The sequence below is a fragment of the Gymnoscopelus braueri genome (assembly GCF_963280865.1).
Source record: "Gymnoscopelus braueri genome assembly, chromosome: 4".
Classification (NCBI taxonomy): Eukaryota; Metazoa; Chordata; class Actinopteri; order Myctophiformes; family Myctophidae; genus Gymnoscopelus; species Gymnoscopelus braueri.
The window spans coordinates 56,610,989-56,627,411 of NC_137605.1; the positions used below are offsets into that span (position 1 = coordinate 56,610,989).

The 16,423-nt window shown below is 39.6% G+C and overlaps 1 protein-coding gene across 2 annotated transcripts; it reads left to right on the forward strand.

Moving 5' to 3' along the window:
- Window positions 1-968: 968 nt before the first annotated feature.
- On the forward strand, window positions 969-16,423 carry LOC308083910 (uncharacterized protein). 2 transcript variants are annotated; one of them, XM_080426327.1, is made up of 3 exons: window positions 969-1,244; window positions 2,685-2,765; window positions 14,793-16,423. In XM_080426327.1, the coding sequence occupies exons 1-3, from the start codon at window positions 989-991 to the stop codon at window positions 16,133-16,135; spliced, it is 1,680 nt and encodes a 559-aa protein (XP_080282453.1). In that variant the 5' UTR covers window positions 969-988; the 3' UTR covers window positions 16,136-16,423. The 2 variants fall into 2 exon arrangements, with proteins under 2 accessions (XP_080282453.1, XP_080282454.1); XM_080426328.1 differs by having other exon boundaries at window positions 2,697-2,765.

The window sequence follows — 16,423 nt, forward strand, 5'->3', positions numbered from 1 at the left end:
AAAATAGCAGATCTACAAGCTCACAACGCCTCACGTTGAGAGGCATTGTGAGCATGTAGATGTGCTATTTTCACAATATTTAGTCGAGTCAAACTAAATGTAATGCCTCAACTCCTAAATTCCAAGTGCTTATCAGGGTGGGGGGGTCCCCAGTTCAAATATGATTATTTTTGGGGGTCCCCAGTTCAAATATGATTATTTTGGGGGGGTCCCCAGTTCAAATTATGATTATTTTGGGGGGTCTCATATGCTTAATCTTGGGGTTCCCCAGTTCAAATATGATTATTTTGGGGGGGGGGGGTCCACAGTTCAAATACGATTTTGGGGGTCACGGCCTGAAAAGGTGTAGAACCACTGGTGTAGACTACTGGTCAGCAGTTTTAAAGTGAATATTATACAAAGATCCACAATATTTGATTGTTTCTTCATAATTAATACAAAGTGCATGTTCAGCAATAAATTCAATAAATTGCCATCTGTGTCTTACTGAGTCTGTCTGCCTGTCTGTCCGTCTGTCCGTCTGTCCGTCTGTCTGTCTGTCTGTCCGTCTGTCCACAGTTCAAATACGATTTTGGGGGTCACGGCCTGAAAAGGTGTAGAACCACTGGTGTAGACTACTGGTCAGCAGTTTTAAAGTGAATATTATACAAAGATCCACATAATATTTTATTGTTTCTTCGTAATTAATACAAAGTGCATGTTCAGCAATAAATTCAATAAATTGCCATCTGTGTCTTACTGAGTCTGTCTGTCTGTCTGTCTGTCTGTCTGTCTGTCTGTCTGTCTGTCTGTCTGTCTGTCTGTCTGTCCGTTCATTCAGTGACAGTTACACACCTCCTCCACCAGGGGGCGAAAGGCATTAAGGCAGCAGTGCCTTGGATCCTTCATTGCGCATGTTTGAAACACGTTGACCAGGAAGTAATCCTCGGAGTTTTTCCTGTTGACGCGAGGTTCCCCCAAACAAAGAATGTCACTTAAAGGAGGTGAAATGTCTCTTAAAGGAGGTGAAATGTCTCTTAAAGGAGGTGAAATGTCTCTTAAAGGAGTTAAAACGCGTCAAATGGAGTCCGTACGGCTGAAGATAAATGGACACCTGACGTCGGTGGGAGAGGAGATGTTGTGTGTTTTGGAGAAACACACAAGCGGTGATGTTTGTTGGGTCAGAGTGTTTGTGTTGGAGCGCCTCAGTGCGGCTGCAGAGTTCATGTGCAGCCTCTTCCAGAGAGAGATAGAGACACTAACAGGTATGTCTGTTACATGCACAACATCAGTGTTGCTATGTTCATTTGGGATGTGCTTGCACTGTATTTTAATGATGTGACGCGCACGTCGCTTAACACCTAGCTGTAGTATACAACCCTCGTAGACGTATTTATGATTCTGACGTTTTCAATCTACGAGAGTTGTAGGGTGCACTTCCCATAGTGACCTGGACTTTCTGCACTATGCCCCGTAGACACTCCAAACATTGTGCAAAATGAAAATAAAGGTGCTTACCCCCACGCCCCAAATGTTAACTGGGTCTACGGGGTAGTAGTGTAATGTAATAATCCATATCTTTCAATAAAGAAGTGTTTTAATGCCGTCTGTGGCCGAACGCCATTTTTTCACCCTCGTTTACTTCCTGTTTACATTTAGTGTAATTCCGGGTTCCACCGGATGCGCCCCCTCACTTCCCGTCACTACCGCCCATTGGGAACTTCCGACAGAATCGGCCACAGACGGCATTAAAACACTTCTTTATTGAAAGATATGGATTATTACATTACACTACTACCCCGTAGACCCAGTTAACATTTGGGGCTCGGCGGTAAGCGCCTTTATTTTCATTTTGTACAATGTTTGGAGTGTCTACGGGGCATAGTGCAGAAAGTCCAGGTCACTATGGGAAGTGCACCCTACAACTCTCGTAGATTGAAAACGTCAGAATCATAAATACGTCTACGAGGGTTGTATACTACAGCTACTTAACACCTACACTATAGGTCACACAATGGACCATTGATATGCATCTAGGCTAATTCCTATGTTAATGTACCTGGCGTGAGTCGGGAGCCTTTGTAAACTTTGTTTCAGTGTGAATTTAAAGTAGTTTTAAATCTATGCGTGTGCCTGCGCGTGCTCCTGGTCAAATAGGTTCTTGCATGCCGTGCAAGGCCGTCCAGTGAACATTGCACCTCTGCACAACATCAAACTACACACGCCTCTTCTGATTTCCAGTGTTGGCAGATTTTGCGAGAGAAACAAGCAGGTTCATGAAAACAAGCCCAAAAGAAGCGAGAAGGCTTCATAGGCTATTTATTTGAAAATAGCCGATATACAAGCTCACAGCGTTATACGATGCAGCGCGTTGTGAGCTTGTAGATCTGCTTTTCTTTTATTTAAATGTTTTTGAAACATTTTGAACAACACAAATCTTGGCACTAAATTGTTTTAGATGGGGCCCATATACAAATACATATTAATCTGGGGGCCCTTGCCATGAAAAGGTATCGGAATCGGGAAAGAAATAATGGTATCAGATGGAATGGGTCAATCTACTTGAACAATTTAAGGGGGGAATACCAGCTGTCCCTCTGACTTTAGATGTATTTTTGCTGAGATCTGAATGGCTCACACAGGCTCAAGTTTAACTTTGCATCGCATCAAGTTTTTTTGTCTTGTTTTTGTTTTGGTGAACGTAGGTGGAGGAATAGGTGGAGGAATTAGCGAAAAAAAGAAGAAAGAAAAAGATAGAAAGAAAAAGTCCAAAGGAAAGAAGACAGGTGAGAAAGAAAACATTAGTATATGCATTGTGCATGTATGTGATTATGAATGTGATTTTAATGCTCTGCTCACTGTATTGTTGCTAAAAACAATACATTCTTATTTTTTTCACCTGAAGAAAGCCTTTTTTGTCTGCACCACTGGGTTAGATCAAGCAATAATTCCTGGATAGGGAATCACAATGACAAAATTCCAGTTGACGATTACACAACTAATTGCGATTCATTGTTTCTGGCATTTAACACTGGAAAATATGACTACAAATTATATTTCCGTTTGCCTTTTAGGCTTAGTGATCAAAAGTTGCACAGGGTAGATATGACAAATAACTCAAGTATATACACAGAAATTACTGACATAGATAATAATTTGATACTTTAAAAAAAAGAGTTAAATAGCGGAAATAGCTGATCTACAAGCTTACAACACTTTTCAATTTCATTATCGAAAGAGTGGGCAAAACCATTCCTATATTAAAGGAGTAGCTTTTTCATATTTATCACACATTGTGTTATTCTCCCCATACGTACATGACAGGTGAAAAAATTACAAAATTCAAAAAATAGTTACAATGAAACTTCTCCAGTTGATTACTTACATGAAGACAATGATTTATCGTATTACAAGTTTTCTGAAATTGTATATTTAGATATGCAAATTAGGCATTAGGAAAATATGCCCAAATTTGCATAACTTTCCAGAATCAACATTGGAACATTGGACAAAGCCAGAGTCAACATTCTTATTTCATTTTGTTAAGATGTTGGAGTCAAAGGTTTTTAATGAGGGAATATTCAATATCTGGCTCAATTTTGGGGCTCTGGCTCATGGACTAAATGCCTAATTTGCATATTTAAACTTGTAATAGGATAAATCATTGTCTTCATGTAAGTAGTCAACTGGGGAAGTTTCATTATGGTAACTATTTTTTTTAAATTTTGTAATTTTTTTTCACCTGTCATGTGCGTATGAGGAAAATAACAAAATGTGTGATAAATATGAAAAAGCTACTCCTGTGGAAAGGTTATCATATATTTATTTAGTTATATTGACCCTATGCACAATTTAATATAGGTATGGTTTTGCCCACTCTTTCGATAATCATTGCTCAATTTTGGGGCTCTGGCTCATGGACTATGTAGGTACAGCTATTTTTGAAAAATGCTTGAAAATGTATGAACATTTTTCAACATTGAAACGATTATGACGATTTTGCGATTATCTCAAATAATTGTGATTAGGCGATTATGTAATAATTGTGAGGTCTATTCCTGGACTTTGCTTACTGAACTACTAAAGACTTGTTGTTGTGTTGTTAGTTAAAACAATGCAGCACTGTCTTCTTCCGTTGTAAAACATTAAATAAAACTAGAAAATATTGTTCCTGAAGAAACAATGTGGGCTCGCTTCAAGACAAAAAAATAATATAAAAAGTACAAATTCAATCAGGGTCCCAGACTGTGCTCTATTTGACTTGGTATCTCTGACCAAGTGTGAGATTGTAGACTTGGCTCCAGTTGATCAGCTGTTTCCATTCTCCTAATTGTCATCAGGTGTGTGTGTGTGTGTGTGTGTGTGTGTGTGTGTGTGTGTGTGTGTGTGTGTGTGTGTGTGTGTGTGTGTGTGTGTGTGTGTGTGTGTGTGTGTGTGTGTGTGTGTGTGTGTGTGTGTGTGTGTGTGTGTGTGTGTGTGTGTGTGTGTGTTATAAAATATACTTTAAGTACCATAGTAAAAGTACTCTTCCAAAGATTTTCAAGCCTTCTCCAAAATAGCAGATCTACAAGCTCACAACGCATCACAGTGGCTGCGGTTGCATATATATACATAGACGTTACATACGGCTATTTATGAAAATAGACGATCTACAATCTCAAGCTTGTAGATCAGCTATTTTCGACATTGCTATTTAAACAATTGCATTAGTGTGCTTCATGATGTTAAATCTGGAGATTAGCTGTAATTTTGTGCAACATGTTTAAAATGTTGGACTACCTCCAAACATACACTGTCTGTCTGTCTGTCTGTCTGTCTGTCTTTCGATCGCCAATTGCCCAAAGAAAGTTTAAATGTCTCTTGGAGAATACCGCAGTGTCTTCAGCTAAGCTCTAAACACATGGATAGAAAAGCTGTTGTGACTCAATAGCCCGGAACATAAATGTCTATTTGCAACCCTTTCCCCTGGCCTATATAAACACATTATGTCTTGAAATATAAATACGCATGAACAGGTGCAAATAGAACCATTCGGGCATTAGAATAAATACATACAATACAGCCTTACACAAACATGACCATTATTTTGTTGGACAATACTAACTCAACAAAATAGGATCAAACCTGTCAAGAACTCATTAGGATGCTTTTGTGGGATAACCCCCCCCCCCCCCTTTGTGAATGTAGTGGATAGATAAACTACAGCACTGTTTCACACACATGTTTCAAATGTGTTCACGTCATGTTTCCGCTCTTAACATGCATGTAGTAATAGAACAAGTGGTTGACATCAACGGAACCATGTCCTCATCCCTCCCGGTGAGCTGTGGGGTTCCTCAGGGTAGCATTCTAGGGCCGTTACTGTTTCTTCTATACATTAACGACATGAATGCTGCCTGTAACTGCAAATTGTTCCTGTTCGCTGATGACTCGGCACTCCTGATCTCGGGAGAGGACAAGTTGCAAGTTGAGGAGGCGCTCAGCTCCGAACTCTCAAAAATCCGCACTTGGCTTACCGATAACAAACTCTCACTACATCTTGGAAAAACTGAATCCATTCTCTTTGGGACCAAACATTCCCTCAGACAGATGGATGTAAATGATTTCAAGGTCAAAGTCGACGGCACAATTATCTCTAGCAAAGAAGAGATTACCTATTTGGGTTGTATCCTTGACAAATACCTGACAGGTGAAAGCATGGCTACAAAGGTGGTCAAAAGAGTTAACCAGAGAACCAAATTTATGGGCAGAGTTTCCTCTTTTGTCAACCCTCAGGCCCTCAGGACCCTCTCTGGGGCCCTGATGGGGCTCCAACACCTCAGTGTCACTGAAGACTAAGCTTCAAACCTCCCAAAACAAACTGATTCGGCTACTCCTCGGATTGGGGCCCATGACCCACCTTTCTCCCACCCATTTTGCCAGCCTAGGCTGGCTCAGGGTGGAAGACAGGGTTAAACAACAAAAAATGGGACTGGCCTTCAAAATTGTAAATGCAAATTTGCCCGATATGCCCCCTATTCCCGCATATCTGAGTAAATACCTCCAAAAGGTTAGCGACACCCACAGTCACAATACCAGAGGGAGCATTAACAACAATTTGGTACCACCCACCCATAAAACAAACATGGGCAAATTCTCCTTCTACAGCATTGCCACCCAGGATTGGAATAGTCTAACTCCATCCCTCAAAACATGCAGTTCGCTGGGCTCATTTAAAAGAGCCTTAAAAAAGCACCTTTCAGGTGGCCAAAGGAGGAGGTAGTACCATTTTCCCGTTAGACAGCAGACCCCCCCCCCCCTGTTCTTGTACATATCATTTCCCCCCTCTTTTATTTTTTTGTTGTACATAGTGATATCTTTTTTGCTGTTATTTTTGTAATGATATTTGAACTGTGGTGCCACTATATATGTATATGAATTGAATACCAAGGCCCTCATTGGAAACAAGTCCGCAAGGACTTTTATGAACGGACCTGTTAGACAAAGTATTTTTATGTAACTGTGCTGTTTTACATTTTTTGCCTAATAAAATATTCAATCAATTCAATCAATCAAAGTATACTATACCATTCTTTAAAATATGATATGATATATATGATGATATATCGGCTAATGTAGCTACTTTTGGAAAGTTATGGAAACTCTTTTGAAAATGTTGACCTACATTGACATGAGCTAAATAGGGATGCCAGGTTGAAAGTGGTTAAATACAGTAGCATTTAACTCTTTATTTATTTAACTTTCCTTTTGGTATTACTTGAATTACATAGGTTCTTTTTTTTATATTGTGAGACTTTCTTTGTTAACTGCATAAGGAATTTTACCAACAGTCAGTTAAAAGTCAGACTGACTGACTGATTGACTGGTTTTGTTGATGTAGTGTATGAATGGTGCAATGGTGAAAATGAGATGGGTGTGCAGTCTTAGTGGCTCAGTGTGTTACTTATTTTGGAGATTTGAAGATTGTGAGATAAAGATCTATGTCAAACAGAATATCCCCAAAAACAGCCATGGTACCTAACGGGTTTGAAACTAGAGCATTGTGTTGAGGTAATAACATCATCCAGCAAAATACAGAAAAATACAGGGTAATTTGTGTAGTTTGATGGCTTTATGTATTTATTCTAATGGCCATATATGGTGACAGCCCAGAGTGTTTTTTTTTTTGACACACACACACACACACACACACACACACACACACACACACACACACACACACACACACACACACACACACACACACACACACACACACACACACACACACACACACACACACCCTTTCCTCAATAAACACAATTTTTTATTTAAACACATGTTATGTGTTGAAAGAAAAATTTATTTTTATTGAGGAAAGGGTTGCAAACAGCCCTGAGCAATGGCAAACAGACCACACATACCTGCTCAAACAGGTTCTCACATAAAGGCTTCTTTCTATTCACTGTCTTTATCCAGTAATATCAGTGATTTGACTTAAATGTGCTATAAGTGATTACTTGATTTAAACAAAATTGTTCAAACGTTAAAACATTGTAAAACAAACAGTGTTTGTTAAGGTGTCCGGCTCTTTAATACATAGAAAATACATTTTCAGGTGAGTCACCCATTTCATCCAATCAGGAGAAAGAACCTCACAGAGATCACGTATCAGCTTGTGTTCCAATTCCAAATGTGTCTGCTCATTTATGTTTCCTCACTGCCAATTTCATTTCTTTATCCTGTATGAGTTCTCTCTCCTGATTGGATTAAATTGGTTTTAAATATCTGAAAAATGACAAAACATTTCAAAGTAAAACGTTCAGGCATGTGTGTCCATAGTAAGCTGATTTTTTTAAATTGTGAATGGAGTTTCTAGGTGAAAGTAAAGTACCAAAATCTTCCATTGACTTCTATTATAATTTTCTGAACTTTTAAAGTGAAATATTTCTAAATACAACAAAACATTTCAAAGATTCATGTACAAGCACACGATTCCACAGTAAGTTGAACATTTTAAAGTTTGAATGGTGTTTCTAGGTGTAAGCATGTAGGACTTCGAGGGCAATTATTTATTTGTTTTGCACTGGCAGATTTGTCTGTTCCCACGCTATGTAGAACTAGTAGCGTGCCAAAAATGTACAAAAGTATTGGCATCAAAATATACTTTAAGTACCAAAGTACTCACATCTTCCAAAGATTGTCAAGCTTGTTCAAAATAGCAGATCTACAAGCTCACAAAGCATGACTTTGAAGATCTGCTTTTTTACCAGGTGCTCGAAGAGCGCCTGAGTCTACAAACAGTCAGACTAATCATCATCATTCGACAATTATTCGACACCTAGTCGACACCTATTCATCATTGGCTGTCATGGCTGTCCTTCACTCCTTTAAGCCAATGGCTCTCTGCAGTAACCGCCCTCCGCTCCCCTCATTCACGCTGCAACAGTTGCAGACAGTGCAAGTTGCACTGCTGCCTCAGGCAACAGTTAGCCTAAATGCTAGCGTGCTTCATTAGACCTAGTTTGGCTATAGACCACCGAAGTCTGACGTCATTTACACATCCTTTGTTTGTCTACCTGGTTCGCAGTTTTCCACCCCCGTTCTGAATCCCAAAATTCCAAAAATAAACAAATGACCCTGGCGGTTTGACTCTTATGGATATAAAGCATCAACTGACGGTGAGAAAACGCTAATGTTACTTCCGCCGAATTAGTTACATTTTCGCCAGAAACAGACTGTATCAAATATAAGTGACTGACTATCATAAACGATACAGAACCTCCTCCCTGACAATATCGCCGGGACAGTTTGTTTATTTTTGGACCACAATTCTTATATGAGACGATTCTAAGATGACCCAATGTTATTCTCCATAGAGAAATTACTTCCGCAAACCTGGGGATGAACGAATGACGTCAGGACTTCGGTGGTCTATTAAGTTTTTATTTGGCCATGTTCACACTGACTTTAATCTTCGCTATTAGGCCGTGTGGTGACCCTCCAAAAAGTGCCTAGAAAATCCTGCACGAAAAAATGCACGAAATCCTGCAGTATTTTTTCACAAGCCAGAAATGTATATTAAAGTGAATAACCAAAAAACGAAAATCTTGTGCTGCTATTTTTGCTTGTAAAATATTGAAAATTGATTTTGGCAACACAAAATCTTTCTCAAATGTCATAAATACATGTACCTAACATCTGAAACAAGTATTGGTGCCTTAGTGTACTCATGTTTGAATTTTGATCACCGGCTTCGAATGCTATCAATGCATTGAATGGGAGATTATCACGTTTTATCAGACCATTGAATGGGCGAGTAGGCAACGAGTAGGTGATATACGGACCTACCCGCGATTTGTCAGACCATTCATTGGGTGTCATGGTCCGAAACCAAAACCAAAACCGAAACTGAACTATTTAAGTCATCTCCGTTGGTAGGTCAGTATGTCTTGATAACACCCAATGAATGGTCTGATAAATCGCGGGTAGGTCAGTATGTCGCCTACTTCGCCCATTCAATGGTCTAATAAAAGGTGATATGTCCCATTCAATGCATTGATAGCATCCGAATCAGGTGCACCGATCATGAAATGTAGAAAGAAAACGCTTCTACTGAAGTGATTGGTGCCCAGCACAATGAAACATACACATAGTACATTTAGCTAAAAGCTTATATTTCATACATAGAAAATGTCACAACCTACTGTGTACTGAAAGGTAGGAGAAAAAAAGCAGCACTCCTTGGCCCAAAATGGCTGAAAATCAGCCCCCTAGATTGGAATAATGCCAAAAATGGACTAGAGTAAAATAAATACACTAAAGCTCCAAATTATTACAACATATGGTATGAAATATTTATTAAAATACCACAGTGTGTCACAGCATGTGTCATTTGTACATCAACCCTCCCACCCACCCACCCCCCAGATCAGGCTTTCTGTGTCACTCACAGGTATGAACAGAGAAATGTTGGTTGACAGTGCAACGGCAGAAAAATAGTATACAAATATGACAAAATATGAAAGTGCAGACTGCATCTCCTGTGGATGACCACTGATCACACCATTAATGGATTTGGGGCACCAACTTGACTCAATGAGTATGTCTTGCAGCCCTGCATCACCAAACCTTTTTCCTAAAATACCTAGGAAGGACATGAATGTATGTTCAGAAATGTTGCACTTGGTAGGGCAGTGAAAAACCAGCCGGGGGAAATCAGGGGTCAACCTCCGCTTCAATTTATCCTGCCTGCAACATAAAATGTTAGGGAAAGATGAGCACAAGTGTATAAATAAAGATGTATTAACAATGATAGCCAATTTAGTTTAAATATACTCTAATAGACGTTTTTGTGAGGGGATAAGGATAAGGATAATTCCTTTTAACAGGACGTTCATGAAAGTCCTTGCGGGCTTGTTTCCAATGAGGGCCTGTGAGCAATTAGGGGTTAAGAGTCTTGCTCAGGGACAAATTTCATTTCATCGACACATATGGCTCCCTAGGCGGGCTCACTAACCACTCAGCTATGGCCGCCCCAATACATCTATAATGTACTTTTCAGCATAAAGGTTTTTGTTTTGTTTCCCAGAACTGTCAAAGACACACATGGTATTTGAGTTACCTGTAGTTTGAAGCATCAAGGTCCTCATGCTTCTTCACTGTGTTTACGAACATCCTTCGTAGCTGGTTTATTTTCATCACCTCTTGGTCAACTATAAGCCATGGCGGATGACTCTCACAGAAGATCTTGTAGCGGTCAGCGAAGGGTGGTTCATTTCCACACACACACACACGCACACGCACACGCACACGCACACACACACATTTTAACCATTTATTTATGTTCACATAAAGGAGAAACATACAGGGACACAAATATTATAGGTGCAGTAAGGTTACATTCACATAATCCTGGCATATGTCGTCACGATACAATACACATGTCACTCAGTACTCTATGGGTATAAGTAACACCGTCTCCGCCATATATGGCCGCTGCCAAATACAGCACAATACTTTGCCAACCTTTTTGCTACCTTTTTGGGCATCCAAAGTTGTTGAAACCCTCTAACAGCCAGTATGTGGGTATGTCCTATAGGCTGCCAAATATAAAAACAAATAGTCTGCACCTAATAGCCCAGCTCTGAGATGGTATGTAGGAGTGGTTGGTATTTAATGACCTTTGTCATAAAGGTGTCCTCTAGGCTAGAGTCAAAGGTGCAGGCTATCTAATACAGACACTTCCCTGGACTCTTTATCAATCACAACATCTGGTGTATTAGCTGTTAACGATGTAAAGATGTCTGAGTTATCACAGAGATGGAACATGGATGAAATGACACACGAATGTTTAAAATACAATAATGGCACCCATACAATCATAAAATGACAAATCAATATTTGACAGTCCAATATTGACATGCATGTTTTGTTTACAATCTCTTACTTGGCCATATTGCCAATTAGCTTATGGGCTTTATCAGCACTGGTGAGATGCAGTGGTGGACATTCACTTGAGTACTGTACGTTTTTTTTAGTACCTGTACTTTCAGTGGTGTAAAGTAACTAAGTACATTTACTCAAGTAGGCTACTGTACTCAAGTAGAATTTTGAGGTAGTTTTACTTTCACAACGCGACGTGTTGTGAGCTTGTAGATATGCTATCTTCAATAGATTTTTTTCTTGTGATAACATAAAAATGATTTCAGTCTCATATTAAAATTTGAGCCCTGTGTGTGTGTATATGTGTGTGGCTCACCTGCTGACGTTTTTGTTTGAGAGAGTTGATCCTTCTGCCGTTTTCCTCTCACATTAATCACATTCATGTATTTTGTGTCAATAAAACGCTGGTAGAATGTTGCGTGAAACCCAGCGTCCTCAGGAGGCTTGTAAGAACCCATATCCACACAATATTGATGTTTATATAAGTAACGTTGACGCACGTTCTGTAGTAGCCCTGAAACATTCAACCAGGTGTTTGCACTTTCTCCATTAACGGCCCGTACATCTACGTAAACGTTCATATTTCAGATTTAAAATGCTTACCCATGGCCATGGATGTTACAATTATGTACGGGCCCAGAGAAGTACCTGTATCTTCCGTATTGTTCAATAAAAAGCCTGTTAATCCGATCGGTGGCCATTTTCACCATATCCTTTCAACCACACGACCCTATCGGATGGGAGGTGTATTGAACTCTGATACATTATAAATCTATGAGAAAGTGGCCACCGATCGGTTAAGAATACTCTTTATTGAACAATACGGAATATACGGGTATTTCTGCGGGACCATACAGAATTGTAACATCAATGGCCATGCGTTAAGCACTTTATATTTGAAATCTGAACGTTTATGTAGATGTACGGGCCGTAAATAGTGCAAACACCTGTTTGAAGTTCGGTCGGGACAGACGACCGTCGTGTATCCATGGCTTGTTGTACATGTATCCCATCTTGTCCGTGTAAATTCCTGAACCTCTTCTTTCTGGACAGACATAAGATTCATATAGCATCGTTTCGACTCCTTGACGTGCTTTTGAAGGATATTTTAAACTTTGTTTTGATTTATTTTCTTCGGACGTTACCGTTGCTATGGCTGTTGTTGCAGGAAATGGTGGAAATAAAGAGGCGACCCCATTGGTTGTAACGGGAATCACGTGCCAAAAACCGCACCACCCCTTTGAAAGTATTACTACGTGGCTAAGAAAATAGTACCGACTTTTAAACACTGATTATAAAAATACTGCGCCAAATCAGATGGCGGTAACTTTGTTTCTTACTTACTATCAATAGATATGTTTTAAGAAGCAGAGATTATTTAGATCCACTTAATGGGAACGAAACTGAACGAAAAGGATCTAGACAATATGGCCTATATTGTTGGGAAGACCCGTGTGGTGTCAAAAAAAAATTCCACCACTTATATAAAAAACATTATTAGCGTTTACCGTCGCATATATGTTGCCAGGTTTGGCAAGAAACAAGCAATCCGAAAAACAAGTAATCTGGTCAATGAAAACACACACACACACACACACACACACACACACACACACACACACACACACACACACAGAGCAAGTAATCGGGTCTATGAAAACAATCACAATCACACACGCACACGCACACACACACACACACACACACATATACACACACACACAGAGCACCTGGTAGAATATGACTTGTGTCATTTCGTTCTTGTTTATAGGGGGGGTATGTCATGTGGTGTGGGAGGTGGCGGTGGAGTATGGGGTGTGTGGGGGGGTGGGAGTTTTGGAGCTTGCAGTGTACAAACGTTTTAGCATCAATATATACTTTGAGTACCAAAGTAAAAGTACTAAAATTTTCAGAAAATAGCAGATGTACAAGCTCATAACGCATCACATTGTAGATCGGCTGTATGTGGTTACTGTAGGTTTTGTATTAATAATAACATCTGCAAAGTAACAAGTAACTAAAGCTGTCAAATGCTGTCATTGTAGTGGAGTAGAAGTAACAAGAATGGAAAGTAAAGTAAAAGTACCTCACAATTGTACTGTGCATTGTAAGCACTTGTATACAGTAGTACTTAATTACTTTGCAGCACCATTGAGCAGCCACTGACTGACAGGTTAGGTATCACCAGCTGCATTGATTGCTAGAGTGTAGAGAGGTATGGGTTTATATTAATGGTCTTATCTCAAAATGTATACATCACACAGCTTAGATCTTTGGATTAAATTGGAGAGCAGACCTCTTGGTGATGTAAAAAACATAATCTGTTGCGGCCGCAGTGACTTTACAAAAACCTGGGGCATTTCTCCTCTGTCCTTTTGTGCTTTGAAGTGGAATAGCTTCAAAAGTATAAAAGTGATCAAAAAGTTAAACACAGCAATGAAGATCATAATATGCCTCAACCTTTTAAAGTTTAAATGGAGTCTGTAAGTTAAAGCATGCTGAAGTAACATGATTGAAAAGTGAAAGAAAAAAAGGGTTTTTAGTATAAACAACATTGACTTTCCCATAGACTTTATTGGGTGTTTAAAGTTAAATGTATTAAAAAAAGACGTAAAAAAACGTAAACGTATCAAATTGAAAAGTACCAGCATACTTGTACTTTTTTATAGTATGAATGGAGTTTCTCCAGGTGAGACTATGAAGGACTAGTCATTTGTCCCTAGACTGTTATGGTATGCACCTGTTTGCTCCCACCACCACCCCAGCACCACTAGTATAGGCTCTGCTATTAGTTCTGTTCCCCATGGGGTTGTTATTGTATATCTATATTATATCTAAAAATGTTGCAGACCCTGAACGCCAAGATAAATATTGTATCCACACTTTTATTCTCATTCTATAATAAAATATTAGTTCAATCTATTTGTGAGTTATCTGACTGAAGTATAAATATATCCTACAGTTCCTTTTTGTTCTATCATATTGATGCACTTTAGGATTGGTTAAGTGTCATGTAGAAGTGTTTGATGAACTAACCTCCATAATGGTATTTGTTAATGCCAACTAGCTAAAATAACTGGTTAAGCCAGCTGGCCCTTTCCTACTTATAGTTGACCTTCCATAGTACCCTATTTTGTTTTACTCTGGCCCGTAATTGGGACGAGACAGGACTTGTTCTGTGGGAGTTGGATGTGACGGAAGTGAAAAAGCCACTCCTTTGTCGTCTTCTATGGACCACTTTGTTTGTGCTGCTGTGTTGGAAATAACTAAACCGCTGTTAAGTCTATGGCAACCGAGTGGAACACAAACTACTTGGAAAGAGAAACAGAAAATGTAAATTTCAAACATTCAGTGCTTTTCTCTCATTTATTTTTTCTTTTCTCCCCTAGACTTCGTAGCTGTGTGTACAGAGGAGGTTCCTGCTGAGCAGCAGGAGAGGAGCCCACATCTGGTCCAGGAGGAACCACAACCTCCACAACAAGAGGAGAGGAGCCCCAGTCTGGTCCAGGAGGAACCACAACCCCCACAACATGAGGAGAAGAGCCACAGTCTGGTCCAGGAGGAACCAGAGCCTCCACAACATGAGGAGAGGAGCCACAGTCTGGTCCAGCAGGAACCACAACCTCCACAGATGAAAGAGAGACCAGAGGATGCTGATGGTTCAACATTGACATTATTAGCAGTAAAGAGTGTACATGACGATGAAAAGAGAGAGACAGAGCGTCTAGCCAGCACCTCAACCGGATACATGAAAACACAAGCTGCTGTAGAGGACTGTGGAACATCACAACCCACTATTGATGTCTGGCTCCTCTCTTCAGACTGTTCTGAATCTGACATTACTGAAGACAGTAATGACTGGGAGGAGACCAAGGAAGGTCAGTCAGCTTTAACCTCACTGAACTCACACAAGACACACAATGTGGAAGAAGACAGCAACAAGATGTCTCAAGACCTGAAAACTACCCGCATGAGGAGTCACACAGGGAAAAAAACCTTTAGTTGTACATATTGTGGCAAAATGTTTAACTTCACGGGACATCTGAAGAGACACATGATGATTCATACAGGGGAAAAGCCCTTTCCCTGTGAGGTTTGTGATAAAGGCTTTACTCAAATGGATCATCTAAAAAGACACAAAATGATTCATACCGGGGAAAGGCCCTTTACCTGTGAAGTGTGTGATAAAGGCTTTATTTTAATGTATCAGTTAAAAAGACACAATTGTGGAAACGGCAGTAGTCCAAAGTGTGATCGAAAAACAGACATGAGGTACCATACAAGGGGAAAACCTTTTATGTGTACAGTGTGTGGCAAAGGCTTTACTTCAATGTCCAATCTAGAAATCCACATGAGGACTCATACAGGTGAAAAGCCCTTTCCTTGTAGAGTTTGTGGGAGATGCTTTAGTCGAAAGGGTGATCTAAAAACACACATGAAGACTCATACAGGGGAAAAGCCCTTTACGTGTAGAGTTTGTGGAAAATGCTTCCGTCGAATGGCAGATAGAAAAAGACACATGACGATTCATACAGGTGAAAAGTCCATTATGTGTAGCATTTGTGGCAAAGGCTTTAGTCGTATACATTACTTAAAAACCCACATGAGGACTCATACAGGGGAAAAGCCCTTTACTTGCACAGTTTGTGACAAAGGCTGTAGTCAAAAGGGTGATCTAAAAAGACACATGAGAACTCATACAGGGGGGAAAACACTTAGTTTCACTTTGTGACAAATGCGTTGGTGTAGATGCACATCTGAAGATAAACTACATTGATTCATATGGGTTAGAAATTGTATTGGACAGTAGTAAATCCTTGTTTTATTTTCAAAGAAGCCAACTGAGTTTACACATGACAAATGTATGATCATTCTAATCCAGTATGACAAAGACAAGTCATAGATACTAAAGAGGAATCACTCATGGAAAGTTATTTTTTATTTTATTTTTTGTCATTGAATTGAATGCATGCATTCAACGTGATGATTTGACTTTGTATGAATTTCACCCACCTTGACA